This window comes from Euwallacea fornicatus, chromosome 11 (genome assembly GCF_040115645.1).
Source record: "Euwallacea fornicatus isolate EFF26 chromosome 11, ASM4011564v1, whole genome shotgun sequence".
NCBI classification, from domain to species: Eukaryota; Metazoa; Arthropoda; class Insecta; order Coleoptera; family Curculionidae; genus Euwallacea; species Euwallacea fornicatus.
This window is the reverse complement of record NC_089551.1, coordinates 4,043,246-4,071,042: the sequence shown is the minus strand read 5'-3', so window position 1 is coordinate 4,071,042 and position 27,797 is coordinate 4,043,246. Positions and strand designations below refer to the sequence as shown.

Genomic DNA, 27,797 nt, shown 5'->3' with positions numbered 1-27,797 from the left:
AAAAATTTGAAACCAACGGTCAAACATGGCGGAGGAATCGTGTCGGTTTAGGGATGTATGGCGTACAATGTGGTACGAAATCTTGCTTTAATTAAGGGCACAATGACAGCCAGTAGTTACATCGACATATTGCGAGATGATTTGATCAAAAGTGCTGTAAAATTAAACATGGAAAATTCTTTTTATTTCCAACAAGTCGACGATTCGACGCATTCGGCCAAGTTAACACGGGAGCGATTGTTGTGCAATGTTTCCCATAGATTTTTAACTTCACCGCAGTCACCTGATATTAGCCTCATTGAAAATGTATGGAATACTTTGGATGTCAAAATTCGAAAACGGCACATTTCCAACAAAGAAGATTTAAGAAGAGCATTACGCGAAGAACGGTCAAATATTTCACTGGACTACGTATACACCCTTATTCATTGCATGTTCAAAAGACTAAAAGCTACTGCTGATGCAAAGGGGGTGCAAAAGGGATGCAAACCAAATATCAGAAACTGTTTATTTTCAGCTGAAATTAATTTAAGGATTTCAATAACATACTGTGCAAATACTTTTTTGAGTTAAAATTTTGATTTCTTTTTTTTTTAATACAACGTAACATAGAAAAGAGAACATCCCGTAAAAATGGTTGTATTGAAGTAATTTTTAGTATTCATGCTTCTTACGCTAAAACAAATAATTCATTAAAAATTTTTACAAATTTAATTGTTATAAACCAAAAAAAAATTAATAATTTGTCGGTTTTCCGCAGTGTCTTATACGTTTCTGCACACGTCTAGGCATGCACTTAATGAGGTTATTGATGTCCTCTTCGGGGATCTCATTCCAGACTAACTGGACAGCATGACATAGTGCCACTAGGGTTTGTAGGGAATGGGATAAATTATGTAACCTTCTACCTGCAATATCCCATACATGTTCAATCGGTGAGAGATACGGAGATCGCGGTGCTCAAGGTAGCACATTGATTCAATTTTATTGAAAAAAGTTTATAGTCACTCTAGACACGTGTGGTCGTGCATTGTCTTAATGGAAAACTGAATTAACAAGGGTTTCCAGAGAAGGCACTTAATGTGGGTCCAGGACTTTTTCGATGTATAATTGAGCTGTCATGCTGCCTCTAATGGAAAGTACAGGTGAGCTGCTACCATATGCAATAGCTCCCCAAACCATTACCCTAACAGTCTCATGGACGTGCCTCTGTATTGTAAATTGAGGATCCCGTCGTTCACCCCGTCTTCTTACTCTTGCCTGACCATCATCCGTACCCAAACAGAATTTGGATTCGTCACTAAATGCGATATTGTCCCGTTCCAGACTCCAATGTATCTGTTCTTTGTAGCATTGCAGTCGATTTTGACGATGATTTAAGGTGAGGGCTAACACAAGATGAAGATGGTAGGAAATCAATCCATAACTTCTTATCCGGCGATAAATGATTCGGATCTCAACGGACCTTCCATACTCAGCAAATCACTGATCCGCCAGCGTTATAGACGAGACAAACTTATCACTTAAGGCCATAATTCGAAGGCGGCGATCTTGGCGTTATGTAGTTCTTAGGGATTGTCCAGTACCTCTCGTTCAGTCTGTTTGTTCTTCTTGGGACCATACCTAACCACATCTCAATATAGTGTTGACACTACGGTTCAATCTAGTGGCAATTTCCCTAAATGTCCAGCCTCTCGTAGGCCCGTTATGTTTGACCTCTCTCAAACTCGCTCAATTGATGAAAATTTCACTGCATTCTTCGTTTAGACATATTTGATTAATCTAAAAGCACTTTCTAAGCACACCATACACCAATAAATGGTATTTTGCAGTTATATTGTTTTTATTTTATTGCAGTTTTTATAGTGAAAAACAACCTAAAATTCCTCATAACTCCTAAATACATTGATGAATGTGGCTGAAAATTTAATCGTTATTTGTGTCCCCATTTACAAACGTGCATACCAAAAGTGATTTAACTAAAACCATTTTTACGGGGTGTTCTCTTTTCCATGTCACGCAGTACATTATAATTATATTTGAACTTATAATAAATTTCGTTGTAATTAACGATTTGTTTAGCCTGAATGTACTCTATATTAGGCAACGAATGACGATAGGTGTTCGCTATTTTCACATATTTCAAAAAATGCTAGTGGGCAAATACTGTTTTGATCCACTGTGCGTTTATATGAAGTCCTGGCGGTGTAAGCTGACTTACCCTATAGGCGCGATCAAATTTTCACACTTTAACACAGTAGTTGTTCCATCCATTTTGGGACACCCTCGCCTGAACAATCTCTATAATGGGTCAACAAAAGCCGTTTTGGTATTACCTACATATGTCTCTAATGACCTTTTCCGCATCAAATGGCATTGCTGATTGATTGGGCTCCTAAAATGGATTCAAATTCGCGCGGCTGTCGTCCTGTTACAAAAGTAGCTTTTTATGGAAATACCGTGGCATGTGAATGATGTGATATTTCGTTGAATATATATACGCATGTGTATGCTGTAAGCAAACGGCGAAGATATGATAACGTCGAACAATAATAATAATTCATGTACAAAAAGGTCAACTTTAATTGATATCTCGACGTCGCTTAATAATTTCGAAAGTAGAACTGTGTAGTGACTTTATACAACCGCGTTAATTGACTTAGTTTTACATTGTTTGATATCGGATAGTTAATTGCATAAATAAAGTCGGAGCCACTCCGTATCTGAGTTCGTCCGATTTGTCTTTTGTTGTCAAACGCACCACAGTGTATAGCAATAATTACTATACGTCATCGACATTGTCAGTAATTTGTATGCGATGTGCCGACGAATCCTCCGAGGATAAAGCGGTATATTACATGCGTTGTGCGGATGTCCTACTTTTGCCAGTGCGATAACAGGTTATTATAAACAAAACCAACAATTCCGTGGTATTCATGATGACAACAGGTGACGACAATTCGCCATGTATATAAATAAAATAGCGACCACACAATTTATTGACATTATGTACTCCTCAGCCGTGTCGAAGCTGCAGCTGATGCACAGTTCGGCTTATTTGTTAAGAAACCTTGATATTACCATGTACGCGATCAAGTTACTTTTTGCTCTATAGGAATCACAGGACTGATTTTTTAAGCTGAATCACTGATGGTAAACCGCAAAACGGATTTCGATATTCTCCTTCTTTATTTGTTGCTGCATTTTCTAAATTTTTCAAGTGTCCTTTCGAGATCACATTTACAACTCTCACCGCATATTCGGTGTTCTCGATCATCTATTCATCTATGAGCGCCGTATGACATTTTTCAAATGGCATATTCAATTCCATATACAGTTTGGACACACTGTACACGGGAGTTAAAGTCTATTTATATGACTTGTTATCTGTACTGTCACAACAAATATTTTAAAGGCTTTGGGTTGATTACATGCTTTTAAAACCTGAAGTGTCCTACTCATACCACACCCCACAGGCTTAAATTTAATTATTATTGTCGGTAAAATTTGAATTGTTAAAACACATTTTTCTACACGAATACATTATGTGTGCGACCCAATGTGAAGCAGAGGTCCTTTATTCTCTCAAGGGCTCAATCTTTCAATCGTCCTGTGGTCCGTACGACTTTCGATTGACAAATGGCATTTTTTAATCGTCTACATGCAAAAGACATAATATTATACCGACTTGTTTGATTAAAAACGCTTAAAGAGTTTTCAGGCGTGATTTTGAGTTTCAGGTCCGTTGCCAAGAACGACGGGCGTTATTGCGACTTAACGGTCCGTTGCCGTGAGCGCGACAGGCCGTAAAAGTAAAACAATACCCGGTGGTTGTAAATTCGTTGTTTGCGCCATGTAAACTGAGATGTAAACAGTTTCGATTCATTTGTGCGTAAAGAAATAGAAGACTTATGTTATGAGAGCAGCTCCCTTTATAATGAATTTTTTCAACTATTCCGGAAGTCCTGAGCACAAAACCAGGAACACACTCTACAATCTACTGGATGTTCGATGGAGGACTACTGCAATTTTACCTTCAGAGTGTCTAGCTCCGCCCCAATGTACTCGGGATCTATTTTTTATTAACACAAAGCGTTTCGTAATATGCAATTTTAAATTATGTCTAAGCAGTTTGAACACAATGATTTAAGTTAGTTTAAAACAAACTTTACACCTCGTTGAAGACACCAGTTTAAAAGCAAATAGGTTTGGTCTCAGAATAACAAAATCAGTATTCTGTTTGTTTAGTCCTAGTGTGACAACATTTATTTATATAAATTTCACTTAATCGTGTTAGAGAACTTTTGATAAAGCGTTACGTAAAAAGCCCTCAAATTCGAAGCTGACATCACACTAACCCATAAACGGGCATAAGTTCCAGTAACCATGTAACCAAACGGCATTCGATTTCTAACGGTGCTCGCTTCACACCCAGTATGTTAATGTTGCGGCGTGAATGGGCCCGTGGTACGTCTATTTTCCGACCATTTGCACTACTGCGACCCACCACCAGTGCAACAGAGAAGGCCTATTGTTTTAACGGTTTATCCGAGTAGGTCTTTATTTTATTGCTCGATGGCTCTTGTGGGTAAGTGAGTATACAATGCATATTTATGGCTATAATAACGGACGGGTTATCTATACCGTGCAGCTTTAAATAAGCGAAAATTACAAAAAACTGTTCGTGAGCACAAAATTGAAAATGAACCAATTTCCTATCAACAAACAAGTTTCTCATTGTTTACATACTATTTAACTGAGTTAGTATTGGGGTTTTTTTGAAGAAATTTTCAGCTGTTTTTCTCAAAATAATAATCGATTGCTTTTGAATCGCATTACACAGTCGAATGTTGTTTTGAAAGATCTTTAAATTCAAGTGTCTTTTGACCCATGTGGTCATTTAAAAAAGAAAGCTTTCTGCCCTACCGGTGATGCAAGCAACATTAAAAAAATAAACAAACGTTAACAGGTAGTAATTTATGTGCTATTTAATGCATTTGATTTTTTTTTTAAATAATAATTTGTTAATAAGTTAAGAGGGTCGCATAATACACAGTTGTAGACAGAAGTATGGAATATTTTTCGTGGTGGTCGTTTTTGTCTTCGTCTTCATTGTTTGTCGGTAAGATAAAAAGATGTTCCTAAATTTACCGTACAACATTTGGCTTAGGAATGTTGTTTTAAAAAAAAATCATTGTTAAAAACAATTTTTTTTGTTGTGCAAAAGTATGGAATGCAATGTAGTATTATTGTTGGTGGGGGCATTATCAGTCATTCAGTTCGATTGTGTGGTGCATTTTATACGAAATATGCCAAAAAAAAAGTATTTTTCGGAAGATTTTCGAAATTCAATAGTCCAAATGTCACGCGATTAGTACAATCAAAAAGACATTGCGAATACGTTAAAAATTAGCCAAGGGGCTGCCTCCAAAATTTAAAGAAAATTTGGCATTTACGGGGATGTACAAGATGGTCTGAAACCTAGACATCCAAGAAAAACAAATGACACTATCGATCGACCAATTAAAAAAATTTCATCTCCAGATTCTGAGAAGTCTTCCAGGGTTATAAAGCAAGAAATTACTAACAATAGTGGCATCAATATAAGCGATCGCACTGTACGTTGTAAGTTGTGCAAAATGGGATTAGTAGGAAGGATTGCAGCGAAGAAGCTTTTAATTGCTGCGAAGAACACAAGAGCCAGAACTAAATGTGCTCGGAAACTTTTGTTTTGGTCATTTTCAAAGTGGACTATTTTTGTCCTCAGTGATGAAATTAAAGTTAATATTTTTAATTCTGATGAGTAAAATTATGTTCGTCGACCTGTGGGGACTAGATTTGACCCCGACTATCAAAAACCAACAGTGAAACGTGATGGTGACAGCATAACGGTATGGGGATGTTTTGCTCGATCGGGCGCCGGACCATTGGTCAAAATTGAGGAAATTATGGATCGGTTTCAATACAAAGCCATAATTGAGAAGCATATGCTGATGAAGACATGTCTTTACTTTGACTTTTTCAGCAGGACGACGACCCTAAATTAGTGAAAAAATAGCGAAGTGATAATAATATTCCTGTGTTAGAGTGGCCGTTTCAGTCGCCGGATCTCAATCCGATTGAGCATATCTGGGAACGCTTAAAACGAAAAATTCGAAACGGGAATGTGACCAATCGGGATGAGTGGAGGAAAGTCCTGCAGGAAGAATGGGTGAAAATTTCTAATTTCATTTGTGAAAGTTTTATCGATTCTATGCGCCGTCGATATCAGGTTGTTATCGACTCGAATGGATATGCCACGAAATATTAATTGACTTAAAGTTTTTTATTGATTATAATGGATTTTACGAAGTGTTCCATTCTTTCGTCCAACATAATTTATTGTTTTTATTTTTTTAATATTTTTAAAAATTAACTTATTTGTTTTTGTTTATAATATCGTTAAATAAATACTTGGGTTTTCGCATAATGTGTTAATTTTTTAATAATCAACTACATATTTTGACGTGAAGCTGTGATGGATTTAAAATATTCCACACTTATGTCCTCAACTGTAAAGCTGTGCCAGACTTGAAGCGCAAGTCCTTTTGACAAAGGGGGCTGCAGCTGAATCAGGATTATTCGAGGCCGGACTGCATCTGCACACTGCAAATCAAAAACACCCGTATTTGCTTACAAGTCCTCTGAATATAGACAAACATATATACATAAGATGAATCGCTTGAAATGTTTTGATTCAACAACGGACAGTGTGTTTAGAATGCATTGGGGTAAATAAACAGGCATCCCACATCAAAAGGCGGAAAAGCCATAAAATCCAGGACGTGGCAAACATTGGGACATTAAGGAGGCCTTCTGTGGTGGGAAAGTTACAGGAATGATTTAGGAAATTGCTATAAGTCATTTTGTTGCCTCTGCGTTCCGCCCATAAACGAATCAAGGAGCGCACTATGTCAGTCTCGTTTCGTCTTATTTAAATGCCTATTAACGTACACCGTTACGTTTACTATACAAATATGAAAATCTGACAAGAAGTGATAAACCTGAACACAAGCGAAGACAACTATAATCTGTTTTATTATGGCAAACTTCCTGGCCGGTAATTACCGATTAACGCACCTGAGCCCATGAATTTTCCGCAACGGATCAAACTTGGAGAATCGGGCAAAAAAATGATCCACATCGGGTTTGTGTATTAAAAAAAAAACAAAAAAAAAACAATAATTGCTTCGCAAAACCAAGACTTTGCACCGTCTGCTTCGGGCGTCTCATGTTAATTTCCTCCCTTTGACAGTTTCTCAATTACTTTTGGTAAGGGGAGGTGGATATGTTTTAAATTACTCTCGCGGCCCATATAATCGAAAAACAAGCAATTTTGAAGTTTTCATGTTAAAAGCTCCTCGTACGGATGCGAGGACGCCAACCTGGGATTAAATAATAAGACACGTACTTTGGCATTGCACACTCTTCATGTACCCACAAAGAGGTTCACAACAAATTGATTGACCCAAATCTGAAGCCAGTTTAACCCTCCTCTTTATGCGAAAGACGTTTGCTATGCAAATCGACGATGCATATAGCGTGCAACTGTATCCTGTGGGAACAAAATATTTGGTTTTACTTGGATTTTATTTCGTTCAAGCCCACGTACCTTTTAAACAGCGTTACTTGCCTTGTTCAAATTGATAAGAAACCGATTTTTTTTAACCAAAGCTCTAAGTAATTAAGCTCTTATCAGCTATTTACGTTGTATCAAATGTTATTTAGTTGATAAAGTAGTGTACTTACAAAGACATATTACTTAGAATTTACGATGTTTGTAGATTATATTATTCTTGTTTCAGGTTAGTAACCAGAGATGGGTGGAACCTTCAGAAGAACGTTCGAGGGTAGCGACAGGTATTTTACGAGAAGTAGCACTTATACAGGGTGATTCATTGGGAATGGGACGTGGCAAAACCCCAGATGGGGGACATCAGAATTTGACAATTGGACCCAACATGCCTCATGCCAATGCCGCGTGTTTCCGAATTACAGGGCATTGAAGGTTGAAATTTCATTTAAAAGTCCCTCAATAACCGTTTGTCTTGGTGGCGTCAGCACCAAAATTGGTACGCTTAGGTTTCATAAAATGCCGAGTAATAATTTTGATCAAATTTTTGCAGAGCTCCTAGAGGGCGCTAAATACTACCCACCGCTAGGCTAAATTTAGTCATATCTCCTTTCGGGTGCAACCAAGGGCAAATTCTATTCAATATAAAGAAAGAGCGTCTATTTTCACTCAAAAAAGGTATTCTTGTTTAATGCTGGTATCTTTCTTCGTTTACGAGATTTGAGCCGATAAGCTAATTCGCGTTGTACTACATTCGAACTTCCATAACTCGAATACACTAGGATCTGTGAAAATAGTTCGATAACAGAAAACAATAAAAAACTATTTATTTTTAATTGGAAAATTTTTATTCTTTAAATTTATACTTTAAAATAATCCGTTATTAAGTTTTGATGAGTATCTACGGATCTCTTTTTTTCAAAAAAAATTTCAATCGTTTTTAATGAGTTAAAGATGGAATCTGTAGTGTTTCCATCCATTAAAAAGGAAACGATTCAAAACATCGAAAGGATTTTGTGTTTCGTGACAAGAAGGCTTTGTCAAAACGGTCTCCTCTTTGTCGCTGTTACCATTATCCGAAGCTACCTGTTTCTCAAAATTCTCAATATTCTCAGCTGTCTGTTCATCAGTCATGTGAGCGCTAGTTGCAAGGTTTTCATCGACGCCTAAAAAGCCTTCTAAATTTATATCTCTTATGTGGGGAACGGCTAAAAATTTCGAAAATTTTCTTTCCAGTTTTTCCAGAATGGTCGCTTTTTTTTCTTCTTTTACAGTTTAATTTTTTTTAAACTGTTCTCGTAGTTCAGAAAATGGAATGTTATCCCCTGAGGCACAAAAAGTAATTTTATCAAATGCAGCCTTCTTGAAGGAGCTTCGCATGGTTCCTTCAGTCACGTCCCTATTCCATACCGCAGCCACAATTTTAATGCAATCATAAACATTAATTTTGGATATCTCTTTAGAATGTTCATAACTGTCCAAGATTTGTGCCAACATATTACGTTTGTAATAATATTTGAATGAATTTATAATCTTTTGATTGGGAGGTTGTAACCGAGAGGTCATATTCGGTGGGAAAACATCAGCTTGATAGACTTCAATTTATCTCGCATTTTTGGATGGACAGTACAATTATCGATAAAAAGTAAAATCTTTCTTTTTTCTGTGGAAAATGTCCCATGTAATTTAAGAAGCCAGTTTTTCAAAAAATTCTTTGCACATCCATGGTCGTTTGTTTTTTTTTTGTGTTCAATAGGCAACCATCGTAACCATTTGAAACATCGTGGCATACCACTTTTTCCAATAACAAGAACTTTGAATTTTCCAGTGCTACTCATGTTTGTTGCCAGTAAACCGGTCACTCTTTCTTTGCTTAGCTTGCCACCATGGCACTTTTCACGTTTGAGAATTAATGTTTTGTCTTGTAGACATTTGAAGAACAAACCAGTTTCATCAGCGTTGAAAATTTCATTTTTATCGTAAGATTCCAAAAATCCTGATAAAACATCCTTCGTCCATGAACGTGGCCGATGTTCGTCTACAGCCACAAAATTTTTTTGTGAAGAACTGTACTTAAAATATGAAAATGATATTTTTGACAATTCAGAAAAATAAAGTACGTAATAACCAACTTTTTTTTAAATGTGTCCAGCCATCCAGAACTGGTAAAGAACCTTTCATCTCCAAAAGATTTTGAGAATTGGAGTGCCTTTTGATTTAAAATCGGATTGGATGTTGGCAGACTTTATTGTCTTGTACAAAACCATTCAAAAACTGCAGTATTGACGGGTTTCCGCGGTTTGTTTCTTTTAAAATTTCCTGCTACATTGATATTTTTCCTCACCAAACTTGAGAATTGAGCTTTCGTTTTTAGAATTGTGGATAAAGTACTTGCTAGTATTTTATATTGTTCCGCAATATACTTTTTTTAATACCACCTTTTACTTTTTTATTATTTCTAATTTCTACTTTAAGGTGAGAGTTTTAAGCTGTCGATCGACACCAAAAACACAAATTATATCAGCAGTCAATAATACAGCAACAGTTATTGGATCTTTTAGTTGAATTTAAAGAGCGGCGAATTCTAGAAATTAGACTTAATAGAATATGCAAATTGAGGCAATCGAGTCTCAGCGTCCGAAAGCTTCAGATATTTCTGGAAAGTTCGAGTTATGCAGATGTTTTCATCGTTGGTATCACCAAATTTGGTTGACTTGGAGATTTTCGAGTTATAGAAAGTGGACTTATAGAGACTAAAATACATGTAAAATGCATAGGAAGAGCAGAGAATCATGTTTAAATTTGAGTTTCTTAAAAATTCGAGCTATGGAAGTTCGACTGTATTTCAAATTTTTAATGAATAAAAATAATAATAATTAAAAAATTAAATCTATCAAACAATAAAACATGAAAATTCATTAGCAAATGAAAAATAAGTCTTATCATAAAACTCGTTTGAGCAAAAACGCAAATCGTATCGCGCATATCATTAAAGAAAACGTCATTATGCCTCGATATTTTTACTTTTAAATTACATTTTTTTTACTTAAAAGGGCAACTCACAAAAAAAAACAGTTCAATTACTTTGACAAGCTAAAGTAACAATAGCTAAGTAATGAGTTGATACGGCCATCATCGTTCTTGAGGATTTAAAATCGTACGACACGAGTTAGCTTATGTGTGAAAACGAAGAGAGATATCTTCATTAAACGACAACACATTTTTTGAGTAAAAATGGACGCTCTTTCATTATATTAAATAAAGTTTGACCTTAGGTGCATTCATAAAAACTATGACCAACTGTACCCAAGTTGTGAGTTGTATTTAGCAGCGTCCTCTAAGAGCTATTTCAAGAATTAGATCAAAATCCTTACTTGGCATCTTGCAAAACCTAAGTATACCAATTTTGGTGTTGATGCTACCGAAGCAAAAAGTGATTAAGGAATTTTTAAAATAAAATTTCAACCTTTAGCGCCCTGTAATTTTGAAGCACGCAACGTTGGTATGAGGTATGTGGGGCTCTATTGTTATATTTCGCTGTCTCCTATCTCAGGGTTTGCCATCTTACATTCGCAGTGAATTGTCCAGCATAAGAAATACTCGAGATTATACTAAAAAAAATGAGTAAAAAGCAACTAAATGGAATAGACATAGAGTAGGTCAAAAAGTACTCATACACCCATCGAGATGCTATGTTTCTGCCTGTCTTTCCAATAATTTTGAGAAATCGAAAGTTTTATAATAAGTATAATAAGGTATTCTCTACAAAGAAAAACAGATATCAACAATATTTATTGCAAATATAAAATAAACAATAATTCAAAATTCTCGCACCAAAAAAAGTATTCGTACTCGTAATTGAGTCTCATTATTTTTTAGTATTGCAGTGGTAGATGAACATTTTAATATTTCGTCGGTACCTCTCAGCTTCGGTAACTGCCCGCAGTCGTCGAGGCATGAAGTTGACTCAGTTATTAGCAACATTTTAAGAAATATTTTGCCATTCCTCCTTTAGCACTCCCTGAAGCTGAACTTTATTTTGAATTTGTCTTTTTCGGTTTTGCCTATCAAGATGATCCCACAGATGTTCGATAGGATTCAGATCCGGCGACTGTGGAGGTGTTTTAAACTGATAGCGAACACTATACAACAACCATTCGCGCATTAGCTTGGAACTATGCTTCGGATCATTATCTTGTTGAGAGTAATAATCCCCAAACGCTCCAAAGTTTCCGGCGTTGGCATGTAAATTTTCACTTATTATGTCACTATATGTAAATCTATTCATCCTCCCTTCAATAAAATGAAGGTTTCCCACCTGACTTGCGGCCATACAACCCCAGACTAAGACGTTTCCGCCTCCATGCTTAACCGTAGGTGGCAAATTTCGGGGATTCGTGCGTTCTCCGAGTTTTCTCCATTCAAATTTGGATCCATCGGATCCGAAAAGGTTAAATTTGCTTTCATCCGAAAAAATAACTTTATGCCAAAACTCTACCGACTAGTTTAAATGGGTTCTTGCAAACTCCATTTTTAGTTTCCGATTCCCGTTAATCCATGATTTTTTGCGGGTTTTCTGCCATGAGCCCTAATGGTTTTTGGACGAATGCGTTGTCCAGTGGCAGATTCTAATTCGGCAGCCCAAAAATTTTCCATAATTTGTCCTATAATGAAATTGTCACTTCGCTCCGTTACTTTTGAGTGGCGTCTTGAACGTTTTTGATTTTCAACTAAACCCGTGCTTCTATATTTATTTATAGTATATCGTCTAGTATTGACCGCTTTGTCCACAATTTTGGCCGTTTTTCGTGTGGATTGACCCCGCTGAAAATGGCGCACAAGGAGTTCCTTCATTTGCATGCTCAATTCTTTACCTTTTCGAACCATTATGAATATTGCAATCACTAAAACGCTTTAAAACACTTTTAGATGGTTAACTAAACTGACCCCTTTCGGTGTTTGATCAAAAATGCATGAATATGATCAAAAGGACCGATTTTTTTCAGCCGCACGAATACTTTTTGTGCGGGAATTTTGAATTACGCTATAACTTGTAGACAAACGAAAATCGGATAACAACATTTGAGTTTTTTTACATTTATTTTTCAAGTACAACACGCTCCTGAGGTTTGGCACGATCCTCCCGACTCACCCTGTGTAACTGCCTCTTGTGCGTTTTTGATTTCTCAAAGTTATTGAAAATTCTCGGAACAGACACGAGAAAGACCGAGAAATATAGCATCCCGATGGGTGTACGAACACTCTTCTGACATACTGTAGACAGGGGAGCGTTAAAGTGTATGCGGAACCGATGAAGCAGCAGGGACATATTTCACCGAGGTCTTCGAGTCGAATTTATCATAGTTCGTTTAATTAGTTAGTTAAAGAGTGTGGTTAATCGACTCTCAAGGGACTTTCCACTTTCCTTCGATGCGTTTTTCCGATACCGCGGGCACTGACTGCTTGTTCACGCCCCTGAGACGCACCCTATTGAGTAATGTTTATTGTTAATGCGTCGTAAAACGATCGTTGAATTCAGTAGAATGTAAATTGGTAAAATAAAACGTTCGCCCGAAGAAATGGGGTCACGTTCGGCCAATTTTATGGGGAACACCTTGAATCTAAACACAATAAAGACCACGCAAAAAATTGTCGCGGCAGTGACTTCAATATTATCAAATCTAGACTGAGGAGTGAAATTTATTACAAAACTGCTGCCAATTTGTATGAATGAGGTGGGCGCTGTTCGGTTGGACGGCTTAGCAAGAAGAACAAACTTTCGATTTTCTCGGGCACGTGAAGTGCCCCTCTTTAGTCGAGCAGAGCCGTCGTCGAATCTTCGTTTACTACATGCATGTTTTTCGTGGTACACCCAGACCCATTTCGCTAATATGCTAATTATATTATTATCATAACGTATCATTTTAAAAAGAAAGTTGCCAATTATAGTCAACGAGATGTTCCATCATCACTTAAATGGACATTCGTTTTTAATGAGTCACAATTTTCATGGCTGCGAGCCGTCAGGGAAACAGAGAAAACCCGACATGTTGCGATGTCACTGTGTCAAGGCGCAATGACAATGGCGCGAGCATGAGCAATGACTTAAACAAGGTGCCGGTACGGGCCTGATAAATGTACAATGCAGTGATACATCATCTTCGGATGACTTGCACTTAAACGTCTTTACTTGGGGCTCCAACAACAAAGGCGCATTGAAGAGCTAACTTACGAGTTTTGATGCAAAAAATTCCGTAATGCAGTGGAAGAGCGGATGAACAAGGGAATTTCGAGTTGGTAATGCTGCAGTTGATTTTCGACTCGTGGTGCTGGATCAGCCAATTTCATGAGCATGCATATGCAGGACGTGCGATTGAGAATTGCGTGGTAGACGGTTTCCTTACAGCGGGGGTAGCAGAATCACGATAATCCGAACTGAAAAAATAACGATGATCTGGACCGTTAGTAGAACCTTCGGATTACCGATGAAACTTTACAAGTAAAAAAAAATGAATTCTGGAATTTTATGAAATTCGTGATTTTCCAATGAACGAGACGATTTCGATAAATGTGCTGGCCCTTTGAAAACCAAAACGCATTTTTAGTTTTCTTAAGAAATTTGTGTTTTTTCCTTTTGCTTTAATTGTAAGAGCGCCATCAACAATATCATTGCCGCCATCTTCAAGCGCATTCACTTAGTTCAACGGTACCAAACCCTTATACACTGCACCGCAAAATTAACGTATCATTTTTTAAACTGAACGATTTACTTTCGAAAATATTTATAAAGTGCGCTAGTGATTTTAAATTGTTGCTTTATTGCTCTTAAAACTTTTTCATTATTTTTTCACGAGTTTATTTATAGGGGAGCAACAATTGTTTACGAAATATTCAAAATTGCTACACTCAGTGTCATATGAAGTGCATCACCCAGTAATAATATTAATTAAGTCTCGTAACTTTGGCAAAATAATGCTTCATAACACCACATCAAATGATCAGAGCTTCACTAAAAAAGAAAGAACGCCAATGGTTTTTTTGTCATCAACCCTTCTAGATTTTTTATTCAATCGCTAATAAGTAAAATAATATTTATGTGGAAATATCATAAGTTAATGAATAAAAATGTTATGATTTTTTGGTACGCCGTGTATTCACTTCCCTATGCCCCTCGTTAGATCCGTTAAGTTAGATTTATTGAAAATTTCGGTTATCCTTCTTTAGTAACCGTAAAATGTGCGTTAATTTTGCACTGCAGCGTAGTTCTCGTACACATAATTTATTTCTTCGTCTTCAAGAGTGCCACTGGGCAGGAAATTGCGCGTAACCTTTAACACCAGTGGACCAACAGATCACAACACAATTAACATTATCATCAGAAATAGAATTTATATGGAGTATGTGAAAATCAAGCATCTAGACAATGGTATTCAGCTTTTATTTTATCATTGGACTGAAACCATTCTCCTGGTAATGGAAGTTGAAATTCATTTGTCAGCAGTTAAAAAGCCAATTATTATAATGTTACTTGCGAAGTACACATTTTGATGAGTCTAAGCTTTGTAAAAATTGCGAGCTTTAAAGCAATCTTTGATGTTTCAACAACGTGAACCTTTAAAAATTCACAACGGCCCGTTGGCACGCTTAAGACACTGATTTTTGTATGGTTTTGAATTGCGATGTTTCTTCCCTGAAATTGACGTGGATATTTGCAGTAAAGCAGTGGCGCAGTATTTGCGATTTCTCAAAAGATGTTAACCTTAAATGGTTCCTAGGTAAAGTTCACGGAATTTTCATATTTTTCAGACAGTCGTTTAGAGGTTTGCCACGACACTGATTTTCGCATAATTTCGAAAACTTATTGATCCTCCTCTTGTCCTGCAGTTAAGGTGCTAATCTGCTATAAGTCGGAGGCCTAGAGCTGCCGAAATTCTAAGAGACATTAAATGTTAAACAGTCCCTCAGTCAGTTTCTTGATTTTTTTTATTTCCTGCTGCTTTTTAATTACCTGTTGGAACGCAGTGTCACCGATTTTTTCCCTCAAAATTTGATTGTTTGACGTGAATCTTTGGGGGCTATACGCCAGCACTAAAGCTCTTTGGAAGGACTCTAGTTTTTTAGGAAAAGACATTTCATGTGACACGAACTGTCGGGGGTTCAACTTAGACGTTGTCTTCCGTGTCAACTTCCACACATGAGCAGCGAAATCCTTATTCGTTTTTCTCTTATGCTTCTAGTTCCCCCATTCCTTTGCTTTTAGACGGGAGTTGCAGTCCCTTCAAGGGACTCGCATTTTGCCATTTTGAGAATCTCGTTTAGGTGCTACAGGCATTCGCAGAAACTCTAGGGTTGTTGGTACATGCCTTCTGGTATAGAAATAAGCTTGATTCCTTCATATGACTGTATTGAAAATACACTCTGGACTGCTTATAAAAGAGGGTCGTCTTTGACGATTCGATAACGTGTATTATCGATTTGTCGCCGAATCTGATTTATTAAAAGTGCGAGATATCTTGAGGAATCTCGCTTTAATGGATTTTCTAGTGTCGCTTGGGGTCCTAACCATCAATTTTCTATTGTACTATCTTTTTTCAGTAGTAGGTTTTTAATTATTGTGCGCCTATCATCTTAATGTATAGTTTTGTTTACGTTACAAAATAAATTATAAATATTACGTACCTGATGGTTGGTACTAGTTCCAACAAAGTTTATTTAATTGTTAATGCATTAAACATGTCGTGCGTCGTCATTTTAAAAGGTCTCGCGTTAAGATGTTGCCAACAATTTTGTTTTCGTCTAAAGATTTCTCGTTCGAGTTATTGCATTCTGTTTCGTAGCGTGTAAGACTAATCATATATCGTTCTTGATTGCAATAAATAACACAGCGGTTCAAACATAAAAAATATTTATTTTTCACGTTCGGAACCATCATTGTGCAATCGATAATTCGTTAACATTTTTCGAAAAAAATCACTTTATTTCGTTACATTCAAAAAGTAGTATCAGTTTTAATTTTTACACGTTAATTTCATTTCTTGTCGTTACTTCAATTATTATGGGAGTTTAAATAAAACGTAGATAGTTGACAACGTTTAATTAGATATAACATATGGTTTCGGTAACCATTAACTGACAAAGATAAACCCTATGCTATCGGTAGTTTTATCCATTACCTGCCGATTTAGTAGTAACGTGGGAGTGTTGTGGGTCAACAACAGTTTCCTTGTCCCGGCAACTTTCCCCGGCAGTAAAGACCACTCCTGTTCTCCCTCATAAAGATAAATCCCTGTTATATGAGGTAAGACAATCAGCTCTGTTATCGCAGACACTCAACGACAAGGAGTTTCTACTTTAGTTAAGTAATTATTTAAGACGAAAAATCCACCTTCCTTACTGGAAGGTCGACTCGTAACGCAAAAAAGAATCAGATGCAATCAAGATAGCAAGTCAATGCGGCGTTGCCATGTAGCAGGTTTTCTCAATGTCACGAAAATAGTTTTCTTTTTTCCTTTTTTTTTTCTTTTTTTTTTTCTTTTTTTTTTGAGGTACGGGAACAATGAAACGAAACGTCACGGAAAACGTTTTCCTCTTGTGATGGGGAAACAATTATTGGACATTGATAAAGTAATTGGAATGTGTCAATATCAATCGCGAAAGAAATTCGCGGCGCCACAGGTAGGCAACGTCGCCACGACGCTGCAGCGTCGCCCCTTACTTCGTTTGTTTTCGCTCTTCTCCGCCAGCGTCACCGCGACCTACTAACCTCATTAGTGGACCTCGCGACGCTATCGCTGGTGTTGGCCGAGGCCCAGCGAAAGCGGCCGAACTCATTATTCTCATTGAGTCGTCGACGGTCGCAGAACGCGGTTCAGTGTCAGCTGACGGACCAAAGTTGTTTCGACGTCGCGACGCTGTCGGCAACCGGTCGCCTAGGCGATTTGACTTTGCTTGGCAGCCGGCATATACTTCAAAGTAAAATTTGTGAAGTGGTTTTTAATTGTTATCGTGGCTGTGTGTAATGACGTGAATCTGTAATAATGACAAGTGTTCTAGTCAGTGCGTAACCGTGCTGTGATAGTCTCTGGATTGGATATATTATGTTAATAGTATGTTGGAACACAGTGCTATGTACTTGAACGTCACTCCCCCTTACGAAGAGGACGCCTCCTTTTTTCCTGAGTTTTATTCTGGGTAGGTACCGGCTTGGTGTGGTCAGTTTTGTTGACCACCTGTTATCATCTTCCATGTCTCAGTAGTTGATTGTCGCAACCGTGAAAGAACGATTACAACGAGAATGACAATCAATCGAAGGTTTTGCCACATCGGCTCAATAATAGAATTTTAAATAAACTTGGGTCCTTCGGTGCGGACTTTGACTTTTAGAGCGACTAACGCGTAATAGTCACGCCGATAAACGAGTATCCAAACTGGTTCTAATTTCCGTTGCCAAAAAACAAAGTTGCCCCGGCGGCGGCTGTAGCCTCCGCTGTATCGTTCATCGATTTTGCACGGCCTTTTTTGTTGATCAATTTTCATTTTGGTTTTTGCAAAATTAATAAAATTTTCAATCATTCGATACCGAGATTCCGTGTACAAATACGCCGAGGAAACGGCACAAGTAGTTCGGGATCAAATCGATCACTTTTGCGCTCTTAACGGTATTTTTACTAATGAAATCGTGCAAATGTAACTCAATTGGAGAAACTCATTTTTACATATAATATACATCGAAGTTGGAAGAATTTCCTTTTTGAGATTAATGGCCATTTCTTCAAGTCCAGAATATCAATCCAAAGGCGCCTAAAGCCATCTGAAAATATTGCCCTCATCTGCATTTTTAAAAAATTAACTATTAATATAGCACCGAATTTTTAACTGCTTATCCAGTTAGATACGCTGATAGACACGTGGTTCTGTGGCAATTTAATGACATTAAAAATTCTGAAAAACTGCCAAAATTTGTTGTAATTAAATGTAAAATCAGAACAATACCATCAGGAATATATTGAATACGGCCCTTTAAAAATAATGTGAAAAATCTTGTCAGAGTATGTCTAATTTTCAAAAATATATTTAAAATACTTTTTTTGCATGGGTTTTCTCCCATCTTGTCTAACACATGTGTCTGTTTTGGAGTTAGGAGGCTTGAACAAATTACTCAAAAAAGTCCTTTACAGGTTCCAATTAACGATGACTCACAGTTTATTTGAATTTTCCTCTGATACTTCCAGGGGTCTTTAAAAAATTACAAAATTCCAAAGGTATTCTAACTTATTTTCTATCCCTACCTTACGTTTGCCAAATTGCACCACAGATTCTCAACACAGTATTGCATGTTAGCATAAGAATTGCATTGCATCATATTTTATTATAGAAAAATCGAATTTTTGACACTACTTCAGTTTTTGTCGTCGGCATCATTGCGATATTAAAACTTTCCTGGTAATTTTCTCCTCACATCAGAGATTGCTTAAGCGCAATTTTGACCAAACAGGTTTCTTTAACGACATTCATTCTTACATTTCCCAATATGGAAATGAGAATTTATAGTGAAGACCAAATATTTGCATATTTCTCCTTTCTGGTGCCGCTTTTTCTTTCTTTATTTTGAAGTTCCTCAGTAAAAGCGGCAGTAGGGTCTTGGTTGGGCACCACTACTAAATATAACAAACTCGAAAGGAAGCTTGCAAATTAGTTACATTGTTATTAAACGCATATAACAAGATTGCAATACATTTGCACAAAACAATTTTCGAAATGCGTCATCGTGCAGACAATAATCATCATTACTGACGATTATTTTGCCATCAACAAGAGTTTCTTTTGATTGCTTATATGGGGCGACCGTCGGGTGCATATGCGATAGTCTTCAGTACTTATAAAATAATAAATATTGGTTGTTCGATAATTAATCTGGTTTTTTTTAGTAGTAGTGGTCGCGTGACTTATATTATTATATGTCATTTGAAAAGTCAGGTTTCAGCCTTTTTTCGGTGGAAAATTGAGCGTCGTTAGTAAACAACAAATTGGTTAAAAGTCAGGTCGAAGTTGGACAGTCAAAGTGGACGTTATCGGCACATTTCATTATTTTACCTTCGAAAGGGCAAAAAGACAGTGCGAGCTCAGAAGAAATTGTGTGAAGTTTATGGTGAGGACTGCCTTACTAAGCGCCAGCATCAGCTTTGCTTTGCTCGCTTTCGTTCCGGAAATGTTAATGTGCAAGATGGCACTGGCCCAATCACCACTGATAGCAACAAAATAAAGTCATTCATCGAAACTAACCGGCGTATGGGCACTCGAGAGATAGCAGAGAAGCTCGGCATATCGAATTCAACAGTTTATCTACACTTACAACTTGATTACGTAAACAAACTGGATGTTTGGGTTCCTCACAAATTGAAAGAAATTCATCTCGCTAAACGCATTAACATACGCGATTCATTGTTGAATCCCAATCAAAGCGACCATTTCTAAAGAGACTCATAACGGGCGATGAAAAATGGATAGTTTACGATAACGTGGTCCGAAACCGATCAAGCCCGCACAATCAACATCCAAAGCCAATATTTATCAAAAGAAATTTATGCTTTCTGTATAGTGGGATTACAAGGGTATGGTTTATTTCGAACTACGTCCAAGATGCCAAACTACTGATGCAAAGGTCCACTGTCTTCAGATATCGAAATTGGACGAAGGAATCGTGAGAAAACGAACTTAAATGGGCAATCGCAAAGGCCGTACTGTTCCATCATGATAACCCCAGAGCCCACACGTCTTTAAAAATACGTCAAAAGTTATTAGAGAGAACTGATGCAACATCCATCACATACAGTATTGACCAAACTACCTGGAACTGTTTTAAAGTTCGCATTAATTGGAAAGTGGGTGAACATAACCAAATTTTTTTTGTAGTTTTATTCTTAGTAAAGTTACATTTCAACCATAACAAAAAAATTTTTAAAACTTCTTACAAAACTTTATGTTTATAGCAAAAAATTAATACTAGCTAGATAAAATTGCTGGAACCTAGTTAATTTAATAGAAAATCTCAATGTTAACAAGTAAAAACAAAAACAACTTTAACATTTGGTGTGATATCCCTTTGCTTTGACTATTTCAACCATCCTTCTAGGCATTGATTTTATGAATTTTTCACTTAGCCGCCGATCAAATTGATGCCAAACTTGTGTGAGCCTTTCAAACAGTTTTTGTCCATTTCTAATGGGTTCCCGTGTTCGAAATCTACGATCAACGAGTTCTCATAAATTCTCTATTGGATTTAAATCCGGACTTCGAGCAGGTCACTTCATGATGCACACTTGTTCTCGTTCCAACCACTCTTTCCCTACTTTTGAAGAGGGCTTAGGATCATTGTCGTATTGGAAAAATAAAGTTAACCGACATTGATTTGAATGAATAGGTTTCCATTACATTTCTCAGTATACATATCTCGATACATGAGTCTGTCCGCTTTTCCAGCAATACGACGAATGGGACCCATACCATACCATACCAAGAAAGGCATCCCTACACTAAAGGGCCCCCTAGACGATCAATTATATTTCACAATATTGTATTGCCTGATACTGTTTAGGCACACACGATTCAATATTTTTGCGCAGTATCATATCCACCAGATTGAATTTGAAACTTGAAAGTAATTGAAGTGAAGATGTCAAATAAACGTAAAGCCAGTTTGGCACTTGTTATATATTTATCTTCCATGAAAGAACCAAAACGGCGGCGGTGGTCTAAAGAACGGTATTTAAAATGAGGTGAATACACAAGTGAGAATTTACTAGGTGACTTGAAGTTGAACGAACCAAAAGATCACCAAAACTTTTTACGAATGAATAGTGATACATTTCATGAGTTGTTGGAAATTATATAACCGAAATTATATAAATTATATAAAATTATATTCTATAATTAGTTCTCAAACTATTAATTTCTTTTCACAGTTTCTTTGTGTGTTCTAGTGTCAACTCTCTTATATTTTTCAATTCGCACTTTACATGCATTATCTTTTAAGTTTCTATCACTGTATTGTTGACTTTTAATTTTCCATAATGCTGGATATTCGCGATATAATTGCAAAATTTCGACAATAAATTCGCGATGTTCATTTCCCTTCGCCATGGTTATTTTTAATAAACTAATAAATATTTTCCGATATTGCCTCTACATGCACAAATAGTGCAGTATTATGTAATTAATTTCCAAAAAGGACAATTATCGTTCAATACTTGAATAATATACACAATATATTCCTCGGATTCACAATAGTATTGTGCAACATAATTGAGCGTCTAAGAGGCTCTAATTTACTCTAGTTTGTATTTGGATTTATCACTGAAAAGAACTTTTTCCCAATTTTATATTGTCCAGTGAATATGATCGAGAGCAAATTGTAATCGTGCCTTGATGTTCTTCCGTAGCAGTGGTTTTTTGCTGAACGGTAAGCCTTAAGCCACCTTCCGACAACCTTCTTCTGATGGTTCTCGACGAATTTTCTGAATGTCCATTTATCTATATTCTTTGCAAAATCTTTGATGATGACCGAAAAGGATCACTTATGGTAATATTGATAATTTTTTTTTATCTACTCGTTTGGTAGTTTTTTTTTAGATCTGCCCGCACTTTTCCCGGGATACGCTCTAAACTTTTTGATAATACAGCATACAGTATTTTTTGGAATATTTAGTCTTATCGAAACATCTTTTTGCAATATTTTTTTATTATAAAACTGGATAATTCTGCTTTTCAAATCGAGTGAATATGATTTGCCCTTTGCCATTTTTCAAAAATGAGGAGTGGTCTATGTAGCAGGAACTTAAAACGAAATGGTCAAGAAAATAATAAATGAATGCAAACACAGCCTTTTCATTCATAAAAAATAAGTTCCAGGTAGTTTGTCCATCATGAAAAATTGTTTATTATTATTTTTTTTAATAAAAGAGTGCAAACAACAAAATGTAAATGCTATATACAGTGTGACTGATATGGATGGAATACTGTCCATATCTTTCGAAATATTGGAAATAGAAAAAAAATTTAAACAAACGTTTTGGGACTAATTCTTTCGCATATAATGATGACCCTGAAATTTTTCTATATCTCATTTTCACGTGTGGAATGTCTTAACTTTTTTTCTAAAAGGCAAACAATTATTATTTGTCCTTTTTGGAATGGACATCTCTCTTTATATACCAATACATAAAAATGTTGGGAGATTGCATTAGTAAAATTTTGAAATAAAATGCAATAATATTTGTAATGTTAGTAAATTCATTAGTTTACGTGCGCTTATAGTTATCGGTTTCATTTTTTGCTGGTTATTGAAATTTACTGTAAATGTTCAAAATATTGACCATTATGTGCAATACATAGATTAAGTCTTTGCATAAAACTTGGCCTTACGTTTACCAACATTTCATCACTAGTTTCCCGAAATGCATTATTTCTCCGAGCTTTCAGGTCGTTTAAATTCTTTGGTCTTTACCTAACTACTTAAACTAAATATTTTGTTCTTTACGCAGTCTTATAAAAAAGAGTCGCAGCGGGTCAAATCAGGTAATCGAGCAGGCCATTCCACTGCTCCTCTCTTTTCAATTCATCTATTAGGAAACACATTACTTAAATAATTTTTCACTTCCAATCCATAGTGAGGCCGAAGCCCCATCTTGTTGAAACCAAATATCATTTTGATTTGGATGGGAGGTTTCTACTGCAGAAATAATATTCAGGATCGTTAGATTTAAATACTGCTTCGTTGATGACATTTCTTCTAAGAAAAATGGTCCAATTATCATATTACCAAAAATGCCTGTCCAAAAGTGTACTTTTTGAGGACGTTGCGTATGATTTTGTATCATCCAGTAATATACAACTAATATCGACGATTATGTCTATTGACTGTTCTGTTCAATGGAAAAGCTGCCTCATCACAAAAAACATAATTTTGCGCAAAAAATATGGGTTTTGTTGGCAGAAATTACTTATAGTTTGGCAAAGCGATAACCTCCTGTCAAAATCTTCTTCGGAAAATTCTTGTAACATGTGTACTTTGTACGGATGAAATTTCCCCAGTTATAGGAGTCTACAAACTGAAGTCTGAAACACGTCACAATCTCCTTTCCAGGTCTCTAGTAGATACTGTTGGGTTGTCTTGAACTTCCAATAGTAATTCTAAGGCTTTGTCATCATCAGCCGTTGATTTTGATCGATTTGTTTGTGGTTTATCCCGCACACTGTCCGCGTCCCTTTATTTTTTTATTACTTTGGACACACAAGATTGGATAATAGGGGCTCGGTTACGACAAACATTAAGAAGCGCACACACTTCCTGTTGGGTTCTTTTTCGGTTAAATGTACCATTTTGTACCACTTTAACTGCACTTTTTCAATAACCGGCTAAAAATAAGACCAACGGCCATAGGCGCACGTGAAATAATGAAATCTAAAATTTCAAACATTATTGCATTTTATTTCAAAATTTTCCTAATGCAACCCCCCAACGTTTTTATGTAGGGGCATATAAAAGGAGATCCCCATTCCAAAAGAAGAGAAAAAAAAATGTGTTGCCATTTGGAAAAAAATAAGTGAGACATTCCAGGCGTGAGACTATGAGATGTAGAAAAGCATCGAAGTCATCGTTATATGCGAAATAGTTAGTCCCCAAAACTTTTCTTTAAACGTTTTTTTTTTTTTTTCATATCTTCAATATTTCACAAGATATCAATATTCCATACATATGGGTCGTCCTGTATAGGTCGAACAATGTTGGGGCAGTCCTGCTTTAGTGTCTTTGTTTACATTAGTTCAGGGGTATCTTCATAAAGGCGCAACATTTCAAGTTTCAAGTATTTTCGCCGACACTATAGCCCCGACTTGACGCCATCGGATTATCATTTGTTTCCTTCTCTTCGCAACTACTTGAATGGCAAAACTTGCGATTGCGATCAAACCGTTAAAATCGAATCGGAGCAGTCCTTTGGTTCAAGTAGCAGCGGCTTCTTCGAACGCGGAATTTTTCAATTTGCCGGAAAATGGCAAAAGATCATCCAACGAAATTGTCGATGGATGTTTGTCATTAATGCGGACATAAATTTGTTTAGAAAAACGCAAAGAAACAGACGATAATTATCGAACAACCAACACTCATCGTTCGATCTTCGTCCATCTGATCCGAAACTTTCCGAGCCGATGCTCAATACAAGTAGGTTTATAGTTTATGTTTATAGTGCCTATTATTGTACATGTAGGTTTTGAATGTAACGTACATACTCGCCTCACCATCGGAAGAAGAAACGTGAGCTCGTCATCAGACGTCGACCCGATCTGCTCCGAAATAGGTCTGTGTAAATATTTTACTTGCCTAATGAACTCTGTAATGTATTTGTAAATGTTCGACGCGAAAATAGGCACAATAAAAAGGAAACAATCGACGTGTTCCTTTGAATGTTTTATGGGGTTTAAACGCACAGGCTCGCGAAGCTTTGTTAAATTTGCATAGGGAGAATGGTAAAACTTTAAGTTCAAAGTCCAAGAATGTTGATAATGTGCTCAAGTATAAAGGCAAAAATCTCATAAAATGTCGGTCAGTCCCTATTGGAATGGGTTCGGGTGTTTCGGGACGGAGGGGACACTGTTAGGCTTCGAGTACCAACAGATTTGCAATTTTTTAATCGGGCGGTTCGGTTGGCACAACCACTGGCAAAATCGATTTATTCCTGAAAATCATTAAATTCAAGGTTCGCTCGAAAATAAGGTCGGATCTACTTGAACAATAATAATAATTGCGTTTTTTTACGCGGATAGTAATAATTGATAATCGAAAGATCACGAACAACAATAAAAGTAATTTTGTCACGGTGTGATATGGACGATCCACGCATCGCTGCGCATAAAAAGTGAGCTGGAACTATTGTTATTCGTTTCCAGTTTGTAGTTAACGTTCGTTCACAGCGTTAATGATCACGACCGAACCGGCATCCGCGAAGAATGATTCCCTATATTATCATAATGATGTCATCGAGTAACTTAAGCCGGGCCTCTGAACTGTCAACAGCCCTATCAGTATCTGCAACACTATACTTCGCACAATCTGGCCGTTGGTACATTACAATTTCAACGGTTTCCGCCATCTTTCCACGCGATGACGACGGTGATGACGATGACGATGACAACGACGATACCGACTATCTGATGGTTCCGGATGCAACGAATGCCCCCCTGAACATCTTGGTCGTCGAAGGATCAACAATTCTTGAAATTGGTTCCCCCCAAAGCGAAACAGGGCACGCTTCATCGAGCTTGTTTAGTACGCGTTAAAGGGGAACATCGGACGTGACAAGACCTATTTGCCACCACTTATTATGACTCCCGAATTATTATCTAAAATCAGCCCCCGTGTTTACTCCGAGCGCGCTTAATTATTCGGCAGATACAAAAAACTTCAATTCGCCTCTCTAATTGACTTGTTGATTGCTTTGCGGCTTCTTCGTTTGTTCAAAAAGGCAGAATGGCAAAATTGCGAAGAAATTCAGCCAATTTACATGAAATAAACACGGCTTAATGAAACCGAGCCAATTTGCTGCCCGACGTGGAGTCTGACAAGGACGTAGAAACATCGTTACTGAATCCAATGGGTGAGCGTTTTTAACTAATGGCAACACTGGTCTCTGGAGGGATGCCAAAAATCCGGTCCTGCGAATATCAGCCACGGGCCTGTCGTTGGCTAGACCAAACCAAAACTCGTTTCCTTCATTTTTTCACTCGGTCCATTCCCCTTAAAAGTGTTCTATTTAACATCAAGACCGTTGAGGATCGACCGGATTCTTCGAGAACGTTCCGAAACAATCTTCGATCGTTCGACATAGCTCGACCTCTCGTTCTTGTCCACTTTTTCCATCCGGACTGTCCTCAACTTGCCGTTGACAAGGGGAAACTGTGAATCTAAACTGGCGACCGTAGAAACAAAGTTAGTTGATTACGAAACCGAATAAGAGTAAGACACAACAAGGCCGAGTAGTACACGTGTTTAGACAAAGGAGAATTGACATGCAAATTTTCAAGCTAACTTTCTTCGGCAAGTTCCAAATTTCACGTCCTGGGCAACATGTCGAGAAAATTAGATAAAACAACGATGCCGTTTGCAGAAAACATCTTCGTATGTATTATGTAAACGAGTTACTAAGAAGTTAAACGTAAGCGATATCTCTTGCTACAGACAAAAAGGGTCGTACGGTTTTTCGTTGTACATAGAGAAGCAAAAACCACCATAAATTCGTTAAAAATTGAAGAAAATGTTTCCCGTGAAAATGCGGAAACGCGTCAAATATTGTGTTTAGTTGGGCACTTTCTGACGCAACAGACCCATGTAATAGATGAACATACTTTGTCGTTTTTATATGTGTTTCATATGTGAGGACTGAGAATTTCTGAACGTATTTCATATCGCCATGTCTAAATCAAACCATTTTTAAAAAATAAACTAAAATAAAAATAACGATACAACTATTACTACTTAAAAAGATAACAATACAACTTACTACAAAGTAATGAATTAAGTGTTCGAAATATGCCTCGTTGACTTCCTGACAGTGGCCAAGCCGCGATTTAAATTTTTCAATAAACTTTCTTGTCATTTGAGCAGGTATTTGTTGAGCTTCTTGCGCAATTTCATTTTCTCACTCTTATACGATATTGGGCTTGCTCCATTACACCCTACATTTCAAATAACTCGACAAAAAAAAAGTCTTTATGGGTGAGGTCTGCCGATCTAGCAGGCCACTCTAATTGTCCCTTTAATCTAATCGATCGATTGTATTATTATTATTATTATTATTATTATACTGGGTGAAATAGAAGAGAGAACACCCCGTAAAAATGGTTTTGTTTAAATCATTTTTGGTATTCACGTTTCTTGCGCTAAAACAAATGGTTCGTTAAAAAATTTGATAAATTTAATTTCTAAAAATCAAAAACAATAAATTATTTGTCGGTTCTCCGCGGTGTCTTATACATTCCTGTACACGTCTAGACATCGATCTAATGAGATGATTGATGTCTTCTTGAGGGACCTCATTCCAGACTAACTAGACAGCATGACATAGCGCCTCTAGGATTCGTGGGAGATTGAGTAAATTATGCAACCTTCTACCTACAATATCCCACACATGTT

The 27,797-nt window shown here is 36.9% G+C and overlaps 1 protein-coding gene across 9 annotated transcripts in view; it reads left to right on the top strand.

The window, feature by feature from the left end:
- LOC136342269 (nuclear receptor coactivator 2-like) overlaps window positions 1-27,797 on the top strand; it is a 166,259-nt gene that overhangs the window by 56,657 nt on the left and 81,805 nt on the right. For 2 of the 9 annotated variants that reach the window (XM_066287898.1, XM_066287893.1), the window contains exon 1: window positions 17,443-17,803. The exons of the other annotated variants lie outside the window; for them this stretch is intronic. In XM_066287898.1, the coding sequence (XP_066143995.1) occupies window positions 17,721-17,803 (83 nt within the window). In that variant the 5' untranslated portion in view covers window positions 17,443-17,720. Of the gene's footprint in view, window positions 1-17,442; window positions 17,804-27,797 lie in introns of those variants that run through there. 9 annotated transcript variants of the gene reach the window in all.